The sequence below is a fragment of the Pseudomyrmex gracilis genome, unplaced genomic scaffold (genome assembly GCF_002006095.1).
Source record: "Pseudomyrmex gracilis isolate BER0280 unplaced genomic scaffold, ASM200609v1 scaffold_74, whole genome shotgun sequence".
NCBI lineage: Eukaryota > Metazoa > Arthropoda > Insecta > Hymenoptera > Formicidae > Pseudomyrmex > Pseudomyrmex gracilis.
Window position 1 is genome coordinate 406,643 of NW_018020658.1, and position 25,215 is coordinate 431,857.

Here is a 25,215-nt window from a genome sequence, read left to right on the forward strand (position 1 = left end):
TCCTCGTCGTCGACGCCGGTGAAAATCCATATCGTCGCGCGCGGACCGACTGCCGCCCTTGTGCCACACGCTAATTATGCGAGAACGCGAGAGATCTCTCGTCGCGCCGGGACGAAAGAGAGAAAGAGCTTGCGTCTCGGCACGTGTGTGTGTGTGTGTATACATATACGTATATATATATACGTCAAGTATATATACGTCAAGTACGTTATATAAAAGCGAAAGGACACGTGGCGGGCTAATTGGCTGTTGGAGGGTTCAACAGTTCACGTCGCACACGGCTGTGAACTTGGCCTTAGACTGAAACTCTCAAACGAGATCATGGATGAGCAAATTATGTAATTCGATACATATGTTTCGCATACACTCGAGAGAGAGAAAAAAGAGAGAAACTATGTATTGGTTTTTTACACTACTCTATTGTGTGTTATTATATTTTCATGATTTCGATCGTTCGTCTCTGCGCTTGACTTAAGAGCAAAACCTCGCAATTGAAACTAATAATAAATTTCTCTCGCTTCGAGGACTTTGATTAAAATTCTAATTGAGATTAAGTTTAATATCCGGAGAATGCGCTTCCCTTGAACAAATCGAACGTAAAGCTCTCACTAATGTGTACATATGTATAATCGGAGATTCGCGCGCGCGCGCGTCTTTCTTCGAATCGCGCAATACACTTGTGTCCTTATCAACAGGAGTTTATCTACAGCTATAGCGTTTCGGTTTAATTGAAATCGAAGTCGCTCTCCGTGTTCGAGGCGTTTCTCTCGATCGTCGTCGTGTCCGTGTCGGAGTCCAGCAAAGACTTTATCACGTCCTTCTTCTTCCTCGACTGATTCGTTGTATCAACGTCTTCTTCTCGCGGTTTATCCTCGTCTGATTTACGTTCCGCCGGATTTGTCTCGCTCCGCGAGGTTTCTTTCGTTGCCGGTTTTTCTTCCTCGTGAACAACGTCAACGACGCCCTCATCGGCGATGCGTTGCTCCTCCTTGTATTGATCGTACGTCGTGTTGTCGTACATTTGATTGGAATCGTAAGGCGTCTGCTCGGTGTAATCGTACGCCTGATTGTTAGGATCGGCGCCGTATCCTTGATTAGGATCGTACTGCTGATCGGCCGCGTATTCCTGGTTCGGATCGTAATTGTAATCGTACGCCTGGTTCGGATCCTGCTCGTACTGCGCGTTGGGATCCTGCTGGTACTGCTGATCATTGGGATCCTGTTGGTATTGCTGATTATTGGGATCCTGCTGGTACTGCTGATTATTGGGATCCTGCTGGTATTGCTGATTATTAGGATCCTGCTGGTACTGCTGATTATTGGGATCCTGGGCGTATTGTTCGTACTGGCCGTCTACGTACTCGACGTATTCCTGACCTTCCTGAGCGTATCCCTGATCGGTATACCTGTTGTACTCCTCGTTGCCGTTTCCTTCGTACGGTACGTTCTGCTCGTACTGATACTGCTCGTTCGGATCCTGTTGTTCGTACTGTTGCTGCTGATTCGGATCCTCGACGTATCCTTGCTCATATTCGTAAGTTTTTTCAGATTGATCGACGATCTCCGTCGGCTTCGTCGTTTCCTCGTTATTTTGCGTTCTGTTGTCAATGTCATTTGATTCGCCAGTTGGTTCTTTAATTATCTGCAATGCGGAATTGTCGGTCTTAGGCTCTTGATGTTGATTCTCGTTCGAAGTTTCGGAGGAAGAAACTTGAGAAGAGATTGCGTCTTTATTATTGTCCTCGTTTCTCCCGTTGGACTCGCTTCCCTCGCTTGTGTCTGACTTTTTCGTTTCTATTTCCGGCTGAGGAAGCGCGTCCTGCGGCGTTCTTTCCGTTTCGCCGTTTCGTTTCACGTCGCTTTGCTCGACTAACTGCGGCAAACTGCGCGATTCATCCGCCATTACGTTGATCGCATCCGTCGTCTCTTCGACTTCTTTTCCCGTTTTCTCTCGATCCGAATTGTTCAAGCGTAATTCTCGGACTTGTTTCTCCACGCTCTCTATGTTCCACGGTTCCAGTTTCTCGGCGACGTCGAATATTCCCTCGATATCCGATTCCTCGCCGGTGACAAGATCGAGTAGATCCATCTTTTCTTGTACATTTTTCCGTTGATCAATTTCCGGTCTGTTATTCGCGGACTTTTTCGTGTCGACTTGTTCTGCACCAGACGCTTCTTGATTGCGCGCCTGCACTTTAGTCGAATCGTCCGCGAAATTGTTTCTGCTCTCTTTCGCGATCTCCACGTCATCGCGCGGCTGCTCTAATTTCGTCGAATGTTCCGCAACGTCTTCTCTGATTTCGGTCTTTACCAAAGTCTTGCGTCCTTCGCGAGTTTCCTCAAACTTCGACGCATTGTGGTGTCTAATTTTATCTACCGCGGATGCTTTATCGCGGTCGGTTTGCTCGTCCTTATCTTCTCGCGCGATCTCTGCCGTTTTGGTCACGAGATCGTCGGCCAATGCCAGAACCTTGCCCATCTCCTCGGGCACTCGTTCCTTCCTCGCGCGTTCTTCCGCCGAAAGCTCCAGGGCGTCCTCTGACAGCGTGACGTTCAGAAGATCGCCGCTGGTGTTCTGCTCGTGGTCCAACTCGTCCAAGCTCGGCACGCCGTGCTCCCGGTGCAGCTTCCGAATGTTGCTGATGTATCGATCAAGCTCGTTCTCCAACACAGCTGTCGTTTTGCCATTCTCGTCTAGATTCGCTTTATTCATCTCGGGGACGGGAGATGAACGACGTGGAGTCGTCCTGGTGACGTCCACGTTTGTCCACATCATGTGCTCGTTTTGCTTTATCAGGTCGTCCACGTCGTCGCTGGTGAGAGAACGAACGGATCCCTCCTCGGACTGTCGCGGACTCGTCAGAGTGTAATCCATGTATCCCGGCAGCGGATCGACGTCGCCGATTCGATACATGCTCGACTTCGCGGTGATCGAAGTGGGCTCGACGGCTTCAGTGCCGGTCATATCGTACCTTCTCATCTGCGATCGCGGACTTGACGGCATCGCGTTGGCATCGCGATACGGAAACGAAGCTGGAGAAAGAAACTGTCGCGAAGTGGGCGATGTTTCTTCATATCTCGTCATCTTTTCGGCAGGAAATTGCGAGAGACCGGAAGCGGCCTGCACCGCCTCCACGTGCTCCTTGAAGAATCGATTAACGGAAACGTCGTCGGGCCGAATCTGCTGCTCTGACAAGACCGGAACGGTTTCATACGGAACGCGAACGTTGATGTTCGGAATATCTTGAAGACCGCGGGACGCGATCCCATCGAAACCGGATATTGTTTGTGAGTACGGACGAGCGGTCGACACGGTGATCGTCTGAGGGTGAACCTGACGAATCGGCCGATCGCTCGATGACTGACCGATCGGCGAGACGTAGTCTTGGGTTGCTTGCGGAACATACGAGCCTTGACGATAATCGAGGGACGCACCTGTTGGCGTGGATACGAAGATCGGAGAGTTATTTAACAAAGCGCCGTTTACAACGGACTGATCGTGGAATTTGGACGCGTGGATAGACCTTGACTGGTCCGGGTGAAAAACGGACGCTCCCGGATGTACCCGCGGCGATGAGACGTTCTTTGTTTCCGCGAAATTTGGCTGCGCCGCCGCGATTTTCTTCGTGTACTTGTCCTCGTTTTGGCTCGCAATGCCGCTGTCCCCGGTAACGCTACCGGGCGCAGGGCGATTGGCGTAAACGCGAAGCAGATGAGTCTCGTATTGTTTCTGAAAAGCGGCCAAGATTTTTTCGTTCGTTATATAGAAAACCTGCCGGCTATTTTCCTCGCTTAACGGCGAACACTCACCCTCAGAATGTTGAGCCTGTCTTTCTTCGCGCTGATAAGCGCGAGCTTGTTCATGACCTTGTCCAGCGCCGCGAGCAACTTGTGATTCCTCTCGTCTCTCGTACGTTGTTCCTCCATATATTGTATGTATCTCATGCGCAAACGATTCATACAGGTCTCGTGTCTGCGATAAAAAAAAACAAAAAACCAGTTTTGTTCTTTGTAATTCCTCCGCATTCGGCCTTTTGTAATTTAAATTCCGTCGGATTCTCGGACACAACTTTTGTGACGAGAAACATAATTTATAACAAATACTTAAATTCTCATATCGCAAATAATTTAATATAAATATAATAATAATATACTGCAATATTTAACAATATAAATAATTTACAATACTATTTTGTACGTGTTAGAAACTAAACAAAAATACAAATGGTTTACATTGTTTCGAAAATTAGCGGATAATCGGATGAGTTGAAGCCATTAATTCGCGAAAAACGCGACGAACCGCGGCGAAAGGTCGCGCGCGTCTTCGCGAAAGTATAAAAAGCTAATGCACACACAACCGTGGTGGTGTCTCTTAAAGCGGAGCTGCGCATGAAACGCTGTATTTCGTGTCTCATTGTAAATCAATGAGGTGCTCGGATATGTCTCGACCAGACACGAATCCGGGACATGTAAACAACGCGAGGGAGAGAGCGGAATTCCCGTACCTCCAACCTGAGCGGAGATACGTCGGCGACCACGAAAGAAAGGAATTATCCCTCGCGTGGTGTTTATATTGATCGTGACATTCCGTAGAACCGGGACTTGCCACTGAATCGATATCGAGTATTTTAGACAGAAATATCATCGTCGTCGCGGCAACGTGCGCGAATTTGCAAAGCAATTTGCTCTAACTTTCGTAATCTTAAAATATCCAAGAGCTCTGCAACGAAGTACGTGATAAAAATGTTCAAAACTGACATTCAAAAAATCACTTCAGTGCGTATAATACAATTTTTACGATTATTATTATTATTTACAAAATAATTATTATTTAAAAAATAAGAGATTGTTCAACGGTCAAGAAAGAAATTTGATTAAAGACTCTCACCTGTTACGAGAATCCCGCACGAGCACGTTGAATCGTTCCTCCAAACGTATTCTCTCCTCCTCGCTGCAACATTCATTCGTACAACATTCAATCGATATCGATTTTCCGCGTTTAAAACGTGAAACGCATTATATACTCGCCTCTTTCGCAGCTTCTCCTGGAGCTCGAACATCTTCCTGTAGTAGTCATGACCGCCATAAAGCGACGCCATGCTGCGCGCCGAGTCAGAGGATCGAGAAAACAATCGAGCTCATTCGAGAGGCGGTCGATACGCGCGATCGATTTAAACGATGATATTGCGCGCGACGCGGTACCGTTTAAAGTTGCGCGCTCGTGACGCAATTTTCACGGCCGAACACTCCGACGCTTCGAGCACCTGTCGAACATCTGTTCGAACCAAATTCGAATAAATTCCGCAACTGGAGGTTAGAGAATCGTAAAACAATTTTAAATATATTTTAAAAAAATCTAACTAGGTCCTGTAACTAGGAGAAAGGCGCGGTAAAGAAAACCTCCGGTAAACAGATAGTCGAGCGGATCAGTTTCTGATATCTTGCAGCCCCTCTCGCACGAGGGAACGATCCTTCGTCGTGCCAACGCAGCGGGCAACTGTCGCGGTCGGCTCCGCCACGGGCAGGTCGAGGCTGCTGCTGCTTCAGCGGGTAAACACGCAGGTGTTACATTTCCCTACCCCGTTTGCGGGCTGAGGAAATTCGTGCGACTAAGCTACGAGCGACCGTTATTATAATTCGAATCTCGCAATATTACGAAACGCGTGCGAATTCACGTCGTTTGCCCCGCGATTGACGCGGAAACTCTCAAATCCGCGTAGAAGAAAAAAATTAATCTCAAGGGGAATCTTTTTTTTTTTTTTCAAATTATATTTTTATAATAAAGTTAAATATAAAATTAAGTTTTTGTGGAGCGATATATAATTTACCATAGTACAGATTCTGCGCCACACGTTTCTCGATACGGAAACTCCGTAGCAAAATTTCTATTTCGAGTTTTCATTTCACTCGAATTTCATTTCGCGCTAATCTGACGGGTCACGCGATCGCAACGGCAAGAAGAAGAGTCGAGTCGCACTTTTGGTTTTCCATGGATGTGACACCGGCAATGCGGAGTGCATTACAAAATCGATAAGTCATATTACACACAGCGGGGGTTTTTTGTTACAAAATACATATACAACTAAATCCCGCATCGATCGAGCGAATAAGGAATGCGCTTAAGAATACTGCGTTTTCAGCGCAGTTCTCGGTCACGTCGCGTGCCAGTCGCGAATTTCCTCCCATGAATAATTGTGTGCCGACCTCCGACCTTCCATTTAGTTGATTTACTTGGGCAGAGCAAAACGAGAGAAGGTCTATGACTACGTTAGAAATCGCCGATTACGCTAATCGCAGTTAAAAATGCACCTCCCGCGCAATAAGTAGGTTCGCATCTGGGGAAGAAATGGTTGGATTTTTTTTTCTGAAAACTTTTTATTTGTGTTCTATTTCACAATAATAATTAAGCCGAGACAAGATAATTACCACGAAAAACATCAGCCGAATTTTAATCCACTTCGATATTTTTTTTTTTTCTGTGTCCCTTTCGCGAATATTTACTCTCACATCTTTCTGTATTTCGCGCGCAAATGTTCCGTCAAAACCGGTGTCTTCTCCGTCGCCATGTAGAAGATCAGTTCCAGATTATTGCCGTCGAAGTTATAGACTCGACGTGTCTGTGTTGAAAACAATTAAATTTTAAATTGGAAAAGATCTTGAAAACTAATATCTACATAGTTGTGAACTCGTTCTTTGAGCGAGAGAAATGTGAACCCGTACCTCTTTTACCGATGAAAAAGACGGTATTTTCATCATGCCAATATTCGACACTATTTTGGTGCTCTTCAAGTCAATGGTCATGTTATTGTTCGTAAGCTCGCCTTGTTCAACCGTAACCATATCTAGGGGGTTTATCAGATAGAAGGCGACCTTGTTGTCCGACGTGATCTGAACGAAACCGGTCTCGCGATGCATCGGATCCCCAGTTTCCGCGTGCCAACTCTGAGCGACATAATTCAGCCACGGCTGGCCCAACGACGTAATGTTTATCTGATCGTAATAGTTCATAGACTGTTTCATGGTCGGAAATTGAACGATCGCGGGCTCGTCCGTTATCCATATGCCCTCCAACCAAGCCAGCACGTGCAGCATCTCGTTCAACGGTAAGTTTTTCATCTGCATCTTCGCGCGAAGCTGTCAAGCTACCTGACAATTAACTCAATAGATTCAGCGGTATAAGATTATCGCAGCGTTGATGTCACAATCGCGCGCGTGTTCACGATGAAACACAACCAGTGGTACAGATATACTGAAATTGCTGCGCAAGCAAGTCCATGTATTTATACTTTTCCACGCGAGATTATGCAAAATAATACATTATCACGTAATGATTCGCAATATTACTCGTACGGAAGTTGTGATTCTTGGTCGAAAAAAACACGTCACGTGTGTGTTATTAAACTGTTATATAATAAAAGCGCGTGCAAGCATTGTCAGTGACGATACTCGAAATGGACGGTATTTGAATTTGCAAATAATGCTCGTCACCGATGATGCTGTCATTGTTGACGCGAAGATTAATAGATAACAAATAATTGATTTAGCGTGTGCATCTCTTCCGTTTCTTTAGAATTTATTCCCATATATGCGATACCGACAAAGTTTATACAGTTTGTATAATAGAAAACAAATATAATAATATACATCGCAAAACTTGACCACTTCTCCGCATCTTTTATGTTTCCTCACTCACTTTTACATACTTTGCCAGCAAGTGTTTATGTAGAGTTGGAGTATTTGTCGTAGCCATGTGAATCACCTGTTCCAAATGATTATCGTCCAGCAATCTGTACTCTCTGGTTATCTAGAAAACGTAATGTTTGGAATACATAATTAGAGTGCGATATTACAATGTTATGTAAATCTAAAAATTACAGAATTGATCAAACTTACTTCTGTCACGTGAGGTGATTTTGATCTTTCACTTTTCAATATACCATTAGTCTTTAAGTAAATTGACTTCTCGCTTATGTAACCTTGTTCAATAGTAGATAGTCCAAAATTATGTGCCAAGATAAATTCTACTTTCGTGGAATCTTCATTGTTAATCTTTTCATACACCTTCAAAAAACCTGTTTCTAGATGCATAGGCCTTTTTGTTTCCGGATGCCAACTTCGTGAAGTGTAATTAAACATAGGTTGTCCTATTGATACAAAGCTTATCTCCTCGCAATAGTTGAAATCTTTAATAGTTGGATATGAACCACTAGCAGGATCTTCCGTTCTCCATGTTCCTTGCAACCAAGCTAGTGGTTCTAGTAATTTGTGCACTACTGAAGGCATTCTCTTCTCAGACAGCTTTACATATAATTCAAATAATGATTTATATACATAAAATAAGCTAACTGCAATTCGATGAAGATATTTTTATTTTTGAGTTTACATTCAAATGAATTAAAAATGATTAAAAAATAGATAGAAGTTTACAAACCTTCCTTAACATGAAGAAAGGTTAAATCCACTGGAAATCACCAACAGCGATTATGTATATACAATATACTGTAATTATGAATTACGTAAATCTTCCTGTTATCTCTCGTCCTCTTTGAAAAAACGCCAACCGACATTTCCCCTCTCTCTTACGTTCCGACGAAGTACTACGCGTTACTTTGATAACACACACCACATCACACGTCATGTGAGCACACGAGACGCGGTACATGTCCGAACATGTCACCGCATATCGCTAACCTCCTCTGTCGTTTTTCCTTACATGTATAAATGCATATTTATATTTTTGAGTGTTTTATATTTATGACAAAAAATAAACGGAGAATGTATTAATTAATTGTATATAAATTTTAAATCGAATATACGGCCCTTGATCCGACTTCCTTGGTTTTGTTTGGGTTATTTAAATACCATGATTGACGTGAGCGTAAGTCAGCTGGTGAATGAAGTGGACAAGAGCGAGTTTACATTGTACGCGGAATGGGAGAACACGCACTTCAGAATAATATTATTGAGATCGTGCACAATGCCACTGAGTGGCGAGGTATGTACACATTTGTATGTGTGATAATTAACGATAATTTGTTATGTACAATTCATTTTTTTATAGATGCACATAGAGAACGCCAATTACTTTCTACACAATTTAGAAGAGACTTTTGAGACATACTTGGAGAAGACCAGAGATGCTTTTTCTGGCAAGGATACAGATGTGCAATTCTTTCTTCAGGACGATGAGTTCAAGTGGATTCAGGAGACTATTCAGATTCGAGGACGGATACGGGTAGGTCCTCTTTCAAATGTATTGACAGTGTCTGACACTTTGAAGCAATTGGCAGAGCTTTACCAAAGATGTCAGGAAGGAAGAGTAAAATTGGAAGAGGAGAACGAAGTCCTGATTAATCGCAACGCAAAACTAATAACAGAATTGGATGAGATAATAAATAAAAAGAAAACTATGGAGAAGGATCTTTACGCGAAATTTATTCTACTTCTGAATGCAAAAAAGAGAAAAATTAGAGAGCTCCAGGAAGCTCTTGATAATAACAAACCAAAAATAAAATCGGTATATGACGAAAGCACTGATGAAGAAAGTGGGAAATCTGATATGGTGGATGAAACAAGACCTAACAGTAATGCTAAATCATCCGCTAGAAGAAAACGCGTTGCCAATTATAAGAGTCAGTCTAAAACTATACCAAATAGCAACATGGAGAACTTTAAGGGATATACAAATTCCTTTTTCAGTAAAAATGCAAGCCCTGAGCCTTCAACTAGTAAAGTAACATTGCAAGATGTAGACATGTGTCAAGAAATAGAATCTACAACAATCTCTAATATTAAAGAAGAAAACTCTGATGATGATATGTTTCTTAACGATGATAAGTGAACCCAACATAAATCCATTCTCATCTTTATATCTAAAAGATGATTTCATGCAATAATGAATATTTGTTCGGATATTTCTTTTTTGTGTGACTTTTACATGTTTATATTTACAAAAGAATATATTTAAAAAATGTACATTTGAATAATGTACATTATGTGAAAGATATCAATTATATATTTACATAAAATCCAAATTTAAATAAGCGATCTAGTCCAAAAAATTTAGTGTATTATACAATATTTACACTTCAGTAATATATTATACAAAATTGATTTTGTGAGTTTTAGCATTTTGTCTTTACTTATGATGACAATTACCAAATATGCACATATATATATTTTATATATAACTATAGATATCTATAAATATCTATAGATATATATAAATATTCTATGGTTTGTTAACAATATGGAATTATATTAGTCAAAACGTATAATTAGTGATTTGTATTGTAAAACCGAGATTTGATCGAATAAAGAATTTATATAAATCTTTTAATAAAAGAATATTTTAATGGTAAAGATGGTAGTTTTATTTATAAATGTTTCAAGTTTTTAACAAAAATCCGATTTCAGGAATTAGGATCGAGATCGGGAAGTTTGAAAAAAATACAATAAAAATGATTTCACAGAAGTGTTAAAAAAAAAAAAAAACAACCATTCGATCGTCAAAGATTGCCTATGTATTAATGTTGCATTTTTTTATCCACAATATTTTACATAAAATATATTACAATATATTATTAATAAATAACGAAATTAGATATTGATAATATTATTCACTTTTATCGTTTTTGCTCACTAATGATCAAATATGCAAATACCAAGATTTATATATATATATATATATATATATATGTATATATATATATATATTTATAATTAAGTACAACAGGCTCCGTAGTAGAAATTCAAAACGTGCAATAAAAGCATCAAGCGAATTTGATATTACTTGATATATCACTCGACGGTTTCATTACAGATATCAATTCTATCGTCAATCTACGATAATTGACTTACGATTAGGTGGATAGTTTTATTTTTTTTTTGTATCTTGAACAATTAAGTGTGTGTGTGTTTTTTTTTTCTATGTGTGATTAGGAATATTTTGCTTGAATCTGCAGCAGATGAAAGTCGTACGGAGATAATCACACGTAACATTCCGAATGTTCCGGAACGTCGGTGCAGATGAAATTTCGAATATACAATACGAATGGATATATATATATATATAATACTTTGGAGCTGATTGCCAGCAATTATCGCCGAAAATGTACACCGAACGGATGTAACGTATACACATATATAATACATACACAACTTACCGTTTTAAAAACTGTAGAGACTAGAACATAGCCGAATGTGAATGCTTAGGGTTTTAAGAATGCAAAAATTACTCTAACAAAACCCACGCGGTCGTCGAACAGAACAAACCTGCGCGCTATAAGTTTCTAAAAACGATCGAACGTAACAGTAAATTAGAATTGCACAACGGAGAGTAAGAACATCTCTTAAAAAAAAAAGAAGAAAATTAACAACATTAGTGGTGCGATCACAAAAACGACGATGGTTCGGAATGTTTCAAAGTGCTCGGTGCCACAAGCGAAATGTATTAGTAAAGTTGGTTTCACGTACACAGTGTGTCTCGTGTAATTCTTTTTTTCCGACGTGGAAGAGCCAATAGGATTGGGCCAGAGGTTGGTCTGAACACAGGTTTGAAAGGTAGCAGAAGTATGTTTTTTTTTTCTTTTTTTTGATTGCACGGGTCATTTTAGGAAACGTCCGACTTGCAACAAGTTTTTCGAGAGAGAAGAGATTACTTTCTCCCTCACTCCTGTATATGCCCTTTCAAACTCGCATTCAGACCGATGTTACTCAGCCGGGCATCTTCCGATTTATCAAAGCACCCAGATCCGGCACGATCTGCCGCTGCTCGCGATTGAACAACAGAGTTCTCGCGCTCAGGAACGAGAGGTCTGGCAATTGATTCAGAACCTTCATGGTTTCTGTCTGCACGGTCATAGCTCGCCCGTATCGATCCATCACCACGTTCTCCGCACTCTGCGCGTTCTCTCGCCTACTTACTGACGTCTTTCTGTGATACTCGTACGTCTTAGTAACGTTATTGCTCGCGGGTAATGACTTATTGTTGAGCGGCGGAACACTTTTCAACGACTTATTATACGACAAATTGTTTTTTTGCTTAACATCAAAGTCCTGTTCGATCTTTTTCTTCCACTCCGATATGCAGGGTCCCGGCAACGGTTCTATTATTTTGGACGCTGGGGGTTGTTTTTGCTGCTTCGCCGAATTGTCGGACAAGTCGGCCAGACATTGCGATTTTACATGTTGATAATTTGGTTCTTGTGCAACTGCCTCCGGATCTGTACAAGTGACAAGAATTGGTTGCTGATAAAATTGCAGTAGCAACAATTTCGCAAATACTACAAGTACCTAAAGCCAAGCCGTAGATATAAGTTTACTAAATATCTAAGATAATAATATAAGAATGATAAATATATACGTGTGCAAGGACAGAGAAGAAGCATTTTACAATTTGAGCACTTACAGTAATAAACAGAGTTCGTTGAGCAAGCTGACTGATGATAAGATTCGGAATGTGTAGAGCAGTGAGGTGTTAATAGAGGATCAAATGGACATAACAAGTCCAAAGGTAGAAGAGCAGATAACCCACCACCACCTGCATTGTTATTTATCGCAACATTTAGAAACGAAGTTTGACGCGCGTTCTGACTGTATACATAACAGCACATTAATCGCTCTTACTTACAAAATACTTGTCTCTTTTATCGCATGTGCGATAAAAGATAATTTTTTTTTGTATGAAATACAAGAAAGAGAGACAGAGAGATGTCACAAAATAAATTATCTTTCAGTGCAAAGTTCCAACCACACACACACACACAGTTACATGTACAATTACAATGAGTACTTACTACCATCTAGAGGATTAACAAGGCCAGAACTATTCCAATCAAATTGGGCGGCAGGTACTTCCTAATTTGATACATTACAATTATTAATTAGCGCGTGAATTTTACTCACATAAATATTCTCTTAAAACTTCAACTTACATCTGAACACGCTGCGCCTTGCGCCTTATTAGCGCTCGATGATGCAGAGGATTGCGAGGGTTCGGTGGCTTTAATCGGCTCTAACGGGGTGAAACCGAGATTCGCGGCAAATCTCGGTATATTCGGATTCCACCTCGGCCCGAACAGCTTCGATTTCCCAACAAATATTATTACCGTCAGTCTTCTGATACGTGAAAAATATGACGAATTGTGTACTCACAATGTTTCTGGAATCGATGCCGAGAGCGTTCAGCAGAACGTTGTTACTACTACTGTTCGCCCATTGATAGGTGAGAGCGTTGGTTTCTTCCACGCTCTTCACACTCTGCCAAACGCCGTCCGATTTGTCTATTAAAGATTTTAACTCGACTTCGCGAATTTCAGGAACATCGGGAAACATACTTGTTATTATATCCTCTATCTTATTCGCGGCCTGAAATTTGTTTCAATTGTATAAATTAATTAAATATCAATAACAAAATATTTAAAACATGCTACAATATAGTAAATATAAAACAGATTAAAATTCTAAATCTAAAAAAAAAGCAAAGCAATTTTCTAATCACAAACTAGTTCTATAATATATTATTATCTTGTATTGCACATTCCTAAACTCACGTTCTTGTTTTCTATCCGACATATAGACTCTCGCAAACTAAACTGCTGTGCCTCTACTACACTCGCGGATGTCTCGAAATTGCTAAAGTCTCCAAAATCGTCGTTGTCGTCAGGCACTTCCGATTCCTCGCCAACGTCGGGCTTCCATTCCGTTGTCGCGCTCGAGAAATTGGCGAAATCGCCAAACTCATCGTCGTCGAGCCCCGTGTTTTCAAAACCGGCGCAACTCTCCTGCACATTGGAGATCGCTGCCGAATCGCTCTTATTCAAATGAAAATCACAAAACTCGTCATCGTCGAAATACACTACGGAACCATCGCTCTTGTACGCGGCACGTTCTTCGCTCGCATCACTCGTAAGATTAATCTTGTCCCTTACGCAATCAAGGGTGGTAGTAATGGGTGGCAGTGAGGCACCTTCGTTCAGTGAAAATTCGTGCGCCGTTTCGGTTAAAGATGCGTGTGAATTGTGAATTTGTACTGTTTCGCAGTCACCGGACGCGGGATCGAAGCTAATCGTCAATCCTGACACGTGGTCGAAATTTCTGTGTTCCATGAACTCTGTGAAATCGGAATTATCGAAATCGTGCATATCGAGACCGTTTTCGACGATACGCAGTTCACGCTCTTTCTCAATCACTTTGTCGCTGTGTACAGGAACTTCTTCGTTCGCTCTATCTACATTCGCGTTTTGAACAATTTGATTCTCCGTTTCTGCATATTCGCTCACTTTTGATTGTACGGCATTGTTTGCATCGGCACAAAAGCTAACGGGAAATGTGCTTTCGTCGCTTTTCACATTAGAGTTCTTTATATCCTCGCTAGGCGTGTGTACAGACGCGCAATTCAGATTTGACTTCTCCTTGACGGACGTGTCGTCGAAGGTGAAATCAAAGCCGAACGAATCGCGCAGGGTGTTCGACTTCTTGGCGCTCGTCTCGCTATCGGATATCACGTCGTACATTTCTATGTACTTCGGTGCAATACTGTATTCGCAATCGGACTGATTGTAGACATCCGTGCCGCTCAGATTGAATTCTTGCGAGGTGACGAAACTAGAAATCGTCTCTTCGTCGCGGATGAAGGCGGACTCGTCGTTGATGTCGTCTTTGTCTCTATACGACATCACGTTATATTCCGCGTCCACGGAATTAGGCTTGTTATCGTTCAAGTAATCCGTCATAATTATATCCGCCTTTTTATCACAAGTGCCATCATTGTTCCACTCGGTGGTATCTTTGAACTGTTCGTAATTGTAAAAATCGTCGTCCAGCTGCTGCAGAATGTCCGGCGTGCTCGCGGGATCCTCCAGATCTAGACTCGCGGGTTCCGCCTCATCGTTCGCCTCCAGACCGTTCGACGATATCTCTTGCTCGCTGACCGTCTTTACGCTATCGGCTAAACTACTGTTGTTACTACTAATTACATCTGTATCAACAAAATTTTCCTTAGCTAAAACATTCTGAGTACAAACGTGATCAACGCTATTGCCAATGTTAAACGATTCGCAGCAATTCCTAGATAAATCTAACGCATTGTGGTCTGTTACGCTAGCTTCGTCGAAATTGTTCTCCAATATGCTACTATCGTCCTTCAGTTTTATGTGGCTTACACTGTCCGTCGTCTTCTCGACGATCAATAGCTCGTCGATCACGCCGCATTTTAAGGCTTCGCTTATCTTAGGGCAACTGTCCAATACTGATGACTTATTAATACCGTTTATTCTAGGAGATACATTCTGCGACGCTATTGGTGTTTGTATCGGAGTAATAACTTTCTGCGGAGACTCGGATGAAATTGATAAACCTGAAACATGATATAAGAATTCTACAACTTACAGGAATGCAAGAGAGAGACAAGAAATATTGATTTGTGTGTTGTATATATAGACACGCTAAATCTAATTTGTGCACAAGTACCATCTATTCCACCAGCTGTAAAGTCTCCAAATTCATCTTCATCAGACTCCCCAAAGTTATCCAACGGTGGTGGGGTAGAACTGACTAAGGGTGGAAAAGCCATGATTCTCCTCTAAAACATCAATAAGATACACAAATTAAAATTACATAATCTATTATAAAAGTTATATAGAAAATATAGCAGCTGCTACATTGCGACTATTTTATTTTGACTTTAAGCAAATACAACTTTTCAGTACAAATTGAGCAATCTGTAGGAAACAATTTTATTTTTACTGACAAGAAACCAAAATATTCACACTGTCGCGTCTCAATAAGTCACAAATTCTTTCAAACAACAATGTTTGGACTTTCATTGTTTTGCTATTTGTTTAAAGAAACAAAAGTTATATCTGTGTTCAAAACTTATAACAAAAAAAATAAGCAAAACTATAAAAATACACACAAAGTGCTGTATTTCATTGCACAAAGTTTATTGTATATAATTAAAACTCGTACAATTAATCATCAACCTTGTTACTTTCAATCGCGCCCAACAAACTTTGTTTACAATTATGCCCTTTTTTCTGCGTACGTGCGCCAGTTACATATGTCAAACGCAATTGAGGTTAAGTATGGTTCCCGAGATAGACATTTGCGGGGATTTTCCGCGACGGAAAAATCAACGAAGAGTCACGCGCGAGAACGTCACGTCGCGCTTGCAATTCGCCGCGATTGTCGAAAGTGACGAACGAGCGACGAGGTACCACTACCTGTCGCTTTTGAAAATCCACCACCGACCATTACCTGTGCCTCCTGTGTTCTCGGGAGCGCCCGACTTCCGCACGATTTTATCTCGAGTCCGTCATCGCGGAAGTCATTACGGCGTGTTTGCAGTGTTCGCGATCGCACGGACGCGACGAAGGCTCAGCAATTATCACAGTCGAATGTCGCGTTGTCTAAGCAGATCGTGCGCGGCGATCCGATACGCACGATGACGATGATCGTGAGACATCACCACAGGTACGTAACATCACCTGTTCTGGTCGGCGCTTAGAGCGCGTGCGCGACACAAACCGAATGGCGCGCGCAACGAACTGGTCTAATGTCGGCTACGTTCGTTGAAATGAAATTTATTACCGATATATACAATTTTGGCCATATCAGTAATAAACTTTTGTACAGGATTTTTAGCAAAAAAAAAAAAACATTAAACAAGGATAATCCGTACTTTTATAAAAATTGTTAAAACATTGTAGGAATATTGTATAATATAGACATATAAACATTCTGCTTTATTATTATATACACGTAAATATGTTTGTGTATATTTTATTATTACATGAATTTTTCTCTATACATATATATATAAAATATATATATATATATATTTTATCTCGATAATAAATATTATATATATAAGTCATTTGGAAAAATAAATGACATTTCATTCTTATTAAGTATGGAGAACAATATTTTCAATTTTTTAAATACATATAATACTTTTTTTTGGGAAGAAAACGTTTTTCCTAAGTACGTTTTATTTAAATTAATTTGGTAGGAAAACGTCGCGCTGCCTTTGTATCTGATTCGCAAAGCAGATGCGATAGTTTTTTTTTTCAGTATGTGATAATAGCGTCTATCAAAAAACCGATCATAGAAAAATAGAGAAACATTTTTATCTCGTTTCTGTTTCGAATCTTTTACAATAAAATTTTAAGTGTGAAAACATTCCCGGCGATATTTCACGAGATTAATATAAAACTTTCGGCACGTCTCACGTTTGTGTTTCAAAGGGAAAATCCGCAACCAGAAAAAAAAGCACCTTCCTCTAGATTACCGAGTCTTAGGAAGCCTTAAAAAATAGTAACTCTATCAGCAAGATTTTCGAGCAGCCGTTTGAGAAGATTTGCTTTACAAAAAGAAAAAAAAATCTCTTCACTTCCTATCAATTAAGTACACCACGATAAATAAATCTAAATCTACAGAGATCAGCGTTACGTTATGAGATTCGTTTCTTCTGACGGTGTTTCGTTGTTGCCGGTGACGATAAGAGCTTTTCCTTCTAGTCTATTGTCTAACGAGCTGTCTTTGCTGCTCTCGCTGCCAATTCTGTTCGAAATTATCTCGAACTCGTTCGAATTGACCTCCGCGTCAAGAAACGAGAAGTCATCCGCGTTCTTCAGCTGATCGGTTCTATCGTCGGAATAACGCGTCTCGTTCGCGTCGTTGTTGTTACCGACCCGTTCGATGTGCACCAATCTCTCCTTGACATTATCTTCGTCGTGACTCGTCGCTCCTGTCGTCTCTTTGTGTCCGCCAGATCGCGTGTTTATTACGTTCATTTCTACATCCGTTTGAGCCGTTTTCCCAGAAGAGCGCTTCGTGGAATTATTCGGTGATGTTTTGCCTGCATTTGTTAGAACGTTCGTTCCTGCGTCGCTGACGGTCTGGCGTTCGTTGCCGTTTGTGGTTTTCGATACGTCTGATCGAAGATCGGCCGGTTCTTGTACGCATTCGTTAGCTTCGTCAACCTGCTGCTGCTGCTGCTGCTCTTTTTCCTTTTTAGCGGCGGCGAGCTGCTCCGCGTCTTTCATAGACGCGCGGATAACTGGCTCGGCCCACAATCCCGGGTTGAAGGCCGGCCCCGTTCCACCGAGTTCCGCCGGCAGAATATCCGTCGGCAGATGCTCGTGAAGCGTGCTGAGATTGTTGCCGTGCAGGTAAATCTGGAAAAAAAAACGAACGTTCTTTTTGCGACTGACGATTATATTTGTGCAAATGCCGAGAAAAACAAAAAAAAAACGTATTTTATCATATACATCAATTTGCAGACTCGTTTTCCACAGATATTATGTGCATGTAATTTTATAATAATAAGAATCAATTATGTATTTGTGCAAAACCTTGTTACGAGTTTTCTCATCTAGAAACGGTTTCACCAGTGCCAGAGTTGCCTGAACATAGAGGGGCGCCGAGAGGAAGTGTATCGCTTTGAATCGAGCAGGAAATCGCCCACGTAGAGCAGCTATTAGGTTTCGCAGAGCTGCTGCGCCCAACGCGCTACCCTGTCGTAACGAGAATCCGCTCCAGTCCACCACGGCGACGAAACCGGCTTGCTGAAAAAAAAGAAGCATAGGTTGTTAAACGTCTAGGCGGCGTATAATAATTCCAGTTTCAGAAACAGACGTCGATCCGGACTCTGGTAGGTAGAAATAAAATAACGTCAACTATCCTTCGCGATTCAGGTTGCTAATAATATATATTTTTTATTCTTAAAAAAGAAAAATACCTGCGTTTTATGTAACAAGTATCTTCGTAACACATAACAAATTGAATAATATAAGTTTAAAATAAAAAAATTAAAGAACCGAATAACATTGACATTGTGAAATAACGACAACCAGTCGACTATTAAATAATAATTGTCGCGCACCTGATTACGAGGATCTTGAATAAGTATTTCCAGAACTAGGAAAATGGCTCGTTGAACGGATAATGCGGGCACGGCTGTAGGGTCCCACTGCGACGCTAAAATAACCAGCACGCATCTGCCTTTCCTGTATTGAGTCACGGTACAAAGAATAAATGTACATGTAAAAAATTATATGTGTATGTATCCACGCATAAAATATATTAATATTAAATATGAAGAATATTAAAACTAAATGTTTATTCTCAGTAAAATAATAATTTGAAACCATTAAAGTTTTTTCGTTTAACACCTACAGTTTTCAAATATTAATCTCACGATACTTATCATCTCAAATATGAAGATAATGTATTGCGCGTACTCTTTGAAACATTTGAACGAACTATAAAATTTTATATCGCGCATATTCCGACGTACGTGTACAAACTGTTAAAAATAATTTATAATGTTAGCAGTGTCTTTGTCGAAAACAGCACCACGTATATTTTCAAAACTTCTGAGACGTGTTAAGAGGACGCAGTGCGAATGGCACGTTCCAAGCGTTTCTACACTTGCGAATAATAAATTTGTATGCGTTTTTTTATCTGTAGGAAATCGTACCTGTCGCGCGCGGGCAAAACACCCGGTATACCCGCGCGAAGTGCGCGCTGCAACGCGGGATCTCGGGCCGTGAGGTTGCCAAAGATATCCTGTCGATGCAACACTTGCGCCTGATAAGCGACTATCAGAGCCGCCGCCTGTTCGGTGCGATACTTCCTGGCCAGCAGGAAGCGCGTGATGTACTCGTCCGTGCAATTCTCCAGGTCTACGAATACATAAGCAGATTGGACCGGTCGTCATTGTAAATACCATGGAGAATCACACACGACCGGAAGTAATTCGAATGAGGGAATCGACTCCGGGGAGGACAAGGTAATGTGTCAGACATAATCTAATATCCTTCGACTAATAGTTCTTTTTTGTTTTTTGCATAAATAAAATAAAAATTAAATGTATGAATAGATAAAGAAACAAAATAAAAACTCTATAGGCTATGCACTTCTTATTAATTTTGTTACTTTTTAATTGAATTTACAGAATTAATAAAAACACTCATTTTTTTTAGATATATCTTCAAATAATTCAAAGAAAGATGGTCAGATAAAAGATATATCTTGATAAGTGAATATATATGTATCTCCGTCTCACCTACATCCGGCCTGTGTCGAAGTATAGCTCGTACAATGTTAATGGCCAGTTGTTTGTCACGCTTATCGAGCTTACCACGTTCCTCGTAGATGCTACGCGCCAAGGCGGCGTTATTGTGACCTCTTGCGGAATCGAACCACATATATTCGCAGTATTCGGCCATTTTGTGTCTTTCGTTTTTATTTGTTTTTTTTTGTTTTTACGCGTCAACAATCTCTGAAACATCGAAAAGCAAGATTTAAATTAATTTTTTATTGCGTACGAATATTTTTGAAATTTTTTTCAAATTTAATTTTTATATTTATATAATTTTTTTAACGTCTTTTTGACATGACACATTAAGTTCGCGATACAAAAATAGAAACGTAAATTCCTCTGCGAGTGCGCGGCTCAATGCTCCAAGAATGATTCATAGCGTATTATCCTTGTGTATGTCACGGCGAGGCGTGTCGGTTCTTTTGACCGGTTTGTGGTAATTAACTTCGCGAAAGTTTCTCATGACCTTGCGAAAGACAGAGATCGATTTGCGATCCCTTCGTGTTAATAATTTACCCGACTAGAATTGATCAGTCATTTCGAAACACCAATCGATAGCAGAGCGCAAATTGAAATGAAGTGCAAAATTGTGCGGTTATAGCATTTCGTTAAATAATAATTCATTCATTCATTCAGACAAAAGCTTGGGGTTCAAAGTTTTCTTTTAGTACAAAAAATCGAAATGAAAGATATTCGCTTTGTCATACAGGAACGCAAGGAAACACAGGTATACCATGTTACTTACGATGCACGCGAGTGTCCTTTGGAATCCTAAAGGGAGATTCTCGCGTTTGATCCCTCTTGTGACCGCGACGCAAAAGAGGATGAAATCAACGAATGCACCTGCGCGAGTCCACGCCAGGCGAACTGCGTGCAACGATGAAGAGTTACTTGACGCACCGTGTCCGATTCGTTCGAAAGTCTTGTGGAGTGTTGAGAAACACACAGAGAGAGAGAGAACGGCGAGCGGGGGGCAACCACCCGGTTTGCACGGAGGGATTACTGCGCCAGAGAAAAAGAAACAGGACGGAAAGAGGCCCCGCGAGAATCGAACGAGAGAGAGAGAGAGAAAGAGAGAAAAGAGAGAGACGCAGCATAAGAGAGAGGAGAACGAAGCCTGTGTAACCGACCTGACGCTGACTCACCACTGAGCGGTTTTTGTAAGCCGCGCTATTGTCATCCGAAAAATTGTATTGCGGTCCAGCAGTGAGATATCGTTTCACGAGCGCGGCCAATGCGCCGCGACACCGAGACGCTATCGAGAGGTAAGCAGGTCGTATAACTACAATCAAAGAAACATATATTTGGTATTAGTAACTTCATTAATTATACATAATTAAAGTAATTAATGATCGAATAAAAATAAGCGAAAAATGATTCATTCAACTTTGCACGAGATTGTGAGCGGATCACTCAATTTTTAATATTTTAATGTGTACCGACGATGACTCAGACCAAAAGTTGATTTAAGGAAACATCATTAAATAAATATTATTTTTGCATTAATAACTGCGATGAATTCTTAACATTAGAACAACCAGAAGTGAATGTATAGGCTACTAATTTTATTATATCAGTTTGATGAATATTTAATTATTCTAGTATTAATTGTGTTTTAATAAATAATTGCTTTGTTTGGAAAGTGGAAAGTTTTCAGACTCTCGACTTCGGGCTGTGGCAACATTTTTTTCGCAACAATTTCTTAAAAATTTATATCCGTAAGAGTGTCTAAATTTTGTTGTGTTATTTGAAATTTCAAAATATACAGATCGCAATTTTCTCTTTAAATTCCTTCAGTTATATATTGTTCACATGTTGCATTGTCATGTAACAATACACGTTACCGACACAACTTATGGTCACAATTTGCAAGTGCGCAGAAAATTGCCAGACGCGCATCATCCGGTTCTTTATCTCGTAAAACAATAGCGGCGCGAAAAAACACACAGAGAGCACCGTCGTTCGGAAAGCGATTTTTCGCGAGTATATACTATATGTATTGCGCATTCCTCCGCATATGTCGTCATAACGAGAACGAGTCAATACAAATGAGAAACAAATCTTGCAAAATCGATGATGTTTAATTTCGGACACGCGATCTATTTCATAAAAAATTTTTTTTTTGTAAAACAGATTCCGAAAAAGATCGTTTAGAAATTTGTTTCGTTTATTTTATAAAATAATATACGGAAGTCCGGCTCGCGCGGTTGAAACACATATTTCTTTGTGCGGTGCGCGATTTCTGACGGTGTATTAAGCACACATAACGCGTCCGCGGAAGAAGAAGTTGCGTAATGTAACGGTAGAAACGCGATATGGCGCGGCAATAAGGAATTGTGTTTCCACCACTTGTACAAAGAGAGTTCATCGTAACATTCGTCCATAAAATAAACTCCATCGACCGGCACATGAAAAACTATAAAATAAAATATCCTACAATCTCTGTAATCCATCGTACATTTTCAACGTATAATACAAAAAACGTAAAAAAACTATCAACTATTTTACATTATTTGATGATGGGTTTTGGCATATTAAAATATAAATAAATAAATATCGTCGTAATCTTTCATTAACATTTGAATTTGAAAGTTTAAACCAAATCTCTTTTTTTATTTATCACATGTGTGAAATTTTAACACACTTTGAGATGTTAATATGCCGCCGCGCCTTCGTTTGCAAACCAAGTTTTATCGTTCTAAAAGAACTGTAAATAATTCGCGGCTGAACCGGCGTTGATAAAAAGCCGGCGATATTACTCCTATAGGCCAACGATAGCGACCGACTGATTAGAATTTTTACATCGCATCTACGTCATTTGTGTCCCATCCGTGTGTGTAGTTTTTTTAGAATATAATTCTTGAAATAAATTTTTACATCGGTCCTTCCAACATTGACGCGTCAAAGTGTTGTTTTGTTCAAATAACAAACCCTGTAAAATGAATATTAAATAGTAAATAAATATTTCAACAACAGAAGAACTGCTCTAATTTGAGTGTAAAAACATACAATTTAATGGTCAAGATAACAAACGTATCATTAGTTTTCAACTAAACATAAAAAAATAGTGTTTGTGCAATACAAATCACAACAATACAACAAAATCTGTTTCTTCAATTGTACACGCGCGTGTACGTGAGAAAATTGACTCCGCTATAAGATTTTCGCGGAAGGACTTTGTATCGTTGCTTTTTCTTACCTCGCAGTCCAAGCCGCGCGATCGCGAGCCGCTTCAACTCGGAAATTGAGCACAGAGCTGAATTCAAATTGCACAACGCGATGATACAAAACGCAACGCGCAATCAATGATCCGGGAATGATCCGATTAATTTGATGGTGGCAGAACGCGTGGGTCGCGAGTGAAGTTGCGCGCGAGTCGATTTATATCGGACCGTCGGGGAAGAAGTGCGCGGCAACGTCACACGAAACGTCCGGCGCGAAACTGGCGATTCGAAATATGGCGAGCGGCATCGTCGCGATGAAAACGTGACACTGTGCTGGTCGTCGTTGGCTGCTCGCGGCCGTGAGCGAAGAGACGGCCGTTCGATGAACACGAATGACGATGACCATCGTCAGGGCCGTGACTAGAAGATCGAACGACGGATGCGAAACTATACTATATAGCTACATAGCGAACTGATCGAACGCCGAAGAGCGACCGTCTCTTATCCCTATCGCGTAACACAGTAACGAAATCGATAAAAAGACGTTCGAACTTTGTTGATTTTCCACGTCACTTTTTGTATAGCGCGCATTACGTAAGATTACGCAAATCGATGTGCAAGCTAGCGATTGTAATAATCATTAACAATTATACATGCAAAAACTACATTTTTTACATGTAATCTTCTTGTCCCACGTTCGCCACGTTTCAAAAGGATAAGAGTATCCGAAAGCGCTTTTTTAATAATGTCTCAATTACGCAGTGTTTCTTTGTTCAAAATTGTAACGATAATTTGCAACTTCTTTTTAGAACGATAATTAGCGTGAGAATCAATAAAGTTTTGAAGTTGATTTTTTTTATTTATATCGATTCGCTTTGTCGATAATGTCAAATTCTGCGTTAATTGACGATGGTAATTAGAGAACGTTGACATTACCGACCTCGGTATACTTGATAAATGCGCAAATGTACACGGCAACCAATGTTTCAACCGATCACTGTTCAATTTTGCCTCGGAACATTTGCGCAGGTTACACATTTCTTTTCATTTTTTATTGTGCTCTCTTCGACAAAACTTATGCCATTTCTCTTTTCTTTTTTTTTAGGTGCTTTTACTCTCATAATTTTTTATAAGAAACTTGAGACACATTTGGTCTATTGTCAAAAGACACTCACGTCAACACAATCAAAGGTTATACGCAATTTTAAGTGAATGTTTCTTCAATTACTGCTATTGGAAATGTGAAAAAAGAAATATAGTAAGTACTTCCAAGAGTTTTCTGAAAAAAATTATTTTGTTGATTCTGAATTTTTTTTTTTTTTCCACATTTCTACGTTTTATGCGCGATAATAAGTGCGAATTCTGTTTTTTGTTTGCCCCAAAAAGTCACAAGTCATTTAGATAATTATATTTTACACTTTGAATTGGCAGAGTGCGTGTTGTGACGAGAAAATTATCTTTATATCCGGGAGTAGATTATAATTCACCTAATTTGCAGTGACCCATCTCTCTCATATCGCACACATGTACAAAAAATGTAGAAATGTTTAGCAGTGCAAAACTCTTCATGTGTAATTAGAAACTAATAATTAATACTTACAAACTATAATATAATTGTGTGCAACATCTACGTGATGACGCAATAGATAAATTTTAATACTGTTGTCACAATGCGTGCGTGTTTTTTCGATTAAAAAAAAAGTATTTATTATACGAAACACCACGCATAAAAATTTGCCATTAATGAGGTTTTAATTTTGAAGGTAAATGTTTTAGAGAAGGCAGCGCCCACATTTCGTTTCTCCGCTTCAAGGTTGTATTTGAAAAAATGCATTCCATTACCGAGTGTTCCAGCTACCTGACATCAAAGTGTATAATCTGCGATCGTGTTTCACTCGCGTATTGTCGACCACGGCAGATACATCGTCGTTGCCGCCGCCGCCG

The 25,215-nt window shown here is 40.3% G+C and overlaps 6 protein-coding genes and 1 long non-coding RNA gene across 11 annotated transcripts; 2 read left to right on the forward strand and 5 right to left on the reverse strand.

The window, feature by feature from the left end:
- Positions 1–168: 168 nt before the first annotated feature.
- LOC109854842 lies at positions 169–5,469 on the reverse strand. The gene is made up of 4 exons (XM_020428363.1): positions 5,029–5,469; positions 4,889–4,951; positions 3,811–3,973; positions 169–3,730 (listed from the first exon to the last, which is right to left on the reverse strand). The coding sequence occupies exons 1-4, from the start codon at positions 5,097–5,099 to the stop codon at positions 725–727; spliced, it is 3,303 nt and encodes a 1,100-aa protein (XP_020283952.1). The 5' UTR covers positions 5,100–5,469; the 3' UTR covers positions 169–724.
- A 995-nt stretch (positions 5,470–6,464) lies between these two features.
- Positions 6,465–7,466, reverse strand: LOC109854850 (THAP domain-containing protein 4-like). Its single transcript, XM_020428398.1, has 2 exons — positions 6,721–7,466; positions 6,465–6,617 (listed from the first exon to the last, which is right to left on the reverse strand). Exons 1-2 carry the CDS (start codon positions 7,120–7,122, stop codon positions 6,504–6,506), a joined length of 516 nt encoding a protein of 171 aa, XP_020283987.1. The 5' UTR covers positions 7,123–7,466; the 3' UTR covers positions 6,465–6,503.
- Positions 7,467–7,556: 90 nt separating this feature from the next.
- On the reverse strand, positions 7,557–8,523 carry LOC109854849 (THAP domain-containing protein 4-like). Its single transcript, XM_020428397.1, has 3 exons — positions 8,432–8,523; positions 7,894–8,298; positions 7,557–7,804 (listed from the first exon to the last, which is right to left on the reverse strand). Exons 1-3 carry the CDS (start codon positions 8,441–8,443, stop codon positions 7,676–7,678), a joined length of 546 nt encoding a protein of 181 aa, XP_020283986.1. The 5' UTR covers positions 8,444–8,523; the 3' UTR covers positions 7,557–7,675.
- Positions 8,524–8,854: 331 nt separating this feature from the next.
- On the forward strand, positions 8,855–10,183 carry LOC109854848 (DNA repair protein XRCC4-like). The gene is made up of 2 exons (XM_020428395.1): positions 8,855–8,995; positions 9,062–10,183. Exons 1-2 carry the CDS (start codon positions 8,864–8,866, stop codon positions 9,839–9,841), a joined length of 912 nt encoding a protein of 303 aa, XP_020283984.1. The 5' UTR covers positions 8,855–8,863; the 3' UTR covers positions 9,842–10,183.
- Positions 10,184–10,617: 434 nt separating this feature from the next.
- LOC109854841 (aftiphilin) lies at positions 10,618–16,535 on the reverse strand. 3 transcript variants are annotated; one of them, XM_020428359.1, is made up of 8 exons: positions 16,258–16,535; positions 15,472–15,583; positions 13,554–15,358; positions 13,156–13,368; positions 12,936–13,082; positions 12,798–12,858; positions 12,410–12,541; positions 10,618–12,224 (listed from the first exon to the last, which is right to left on the reverse strand). In XM_020428359.1, the coding sequence occupies exons 2-8, from the start codon at positions 15,572–15,574 to the stop codon at positions 11,716–11,718; spliced, it is 2,970 nt and encodes a 989-aa protein (XP_020283948.1). In that variant the 5' UTR covers positions 15,575–15,583; positions 16,258–16,535; the 3' UTR covers positions 10,618–11,715. The 3 variants fall into 3 exon arrangements, with proteins under 3 accessions (XP_020283948.1, XP_020283950.1, XP_020283951.1); XM_020428361.1 differs by lacking the exon at positions 16,258–16,535 and adding an exon at positions 15,970–16,202; XM_020428362.1 differs by lacking the exon at positions 12,410–12,541 and having other exon boundaries at positions 10,619–12,224; positions 16,258–16,534.
- Positions 16,536–16,846: 311 nt separating this feature from the next.
- On the reverse strand, positions 16,847–21,342 carry LOC109854813 (clavesin-2-like). 2 transcript variants are annotated; one of them, XM_020428288.1, is made up of 6 exons: positions 21,253–21,342; positions 20,072–20,287; positions 19,484–19,688; positions 18,887–19,010; positions 18,357–18,569; positions 16,847–18,179 (listed from the first exon to the last, which is right to left on the reverse strand). In XM_020428288.1, the coding sequence occupies exons 2-6, from the start codon at positions 20,232–20,234 to the stop codon at positions 17,448–17,450; spliced, it is 1,437 nt and encodes a 478-aa protein (XP_020283877.1). In that variant the 5' UTR covers positions 20,235–20,287; positions 21,253–21,342; the 3' UTR covers positions 16,847–17,447. The 2 variants fall into 2 exon arrangements, with proteins under 2 accessions (XP_020283877.1, XP_020283875.1); XM_020428286.1 differs by lacking the exon at positions 21,253–21,342 and adding an exon at positions 20,853–20,942.
- Positions 19,698–25,194, forward strand: LOC109854814. Of its 2 annotated transcripts, XR_002250248.1 has the most exons (4): positions 19,698–19,795; positions 20,817–21,372; positions 24,377–24,529; positions 25,035–25,194. It is a non-coding gene; the product is annotated as an uncharacterized LOC109854814 (long non-coding RNA). The 2 variants fall into 2 exon arrangements; XR_002250247.1 differs by lacking the exon at positions 19,698–19,795 and having other exon boundaries at positions 21,288–21,372; positions 25,048–25,194.
- The last annotated feature ends 21 nt before the right edge of the window (positions 25,195–25,215 follow it).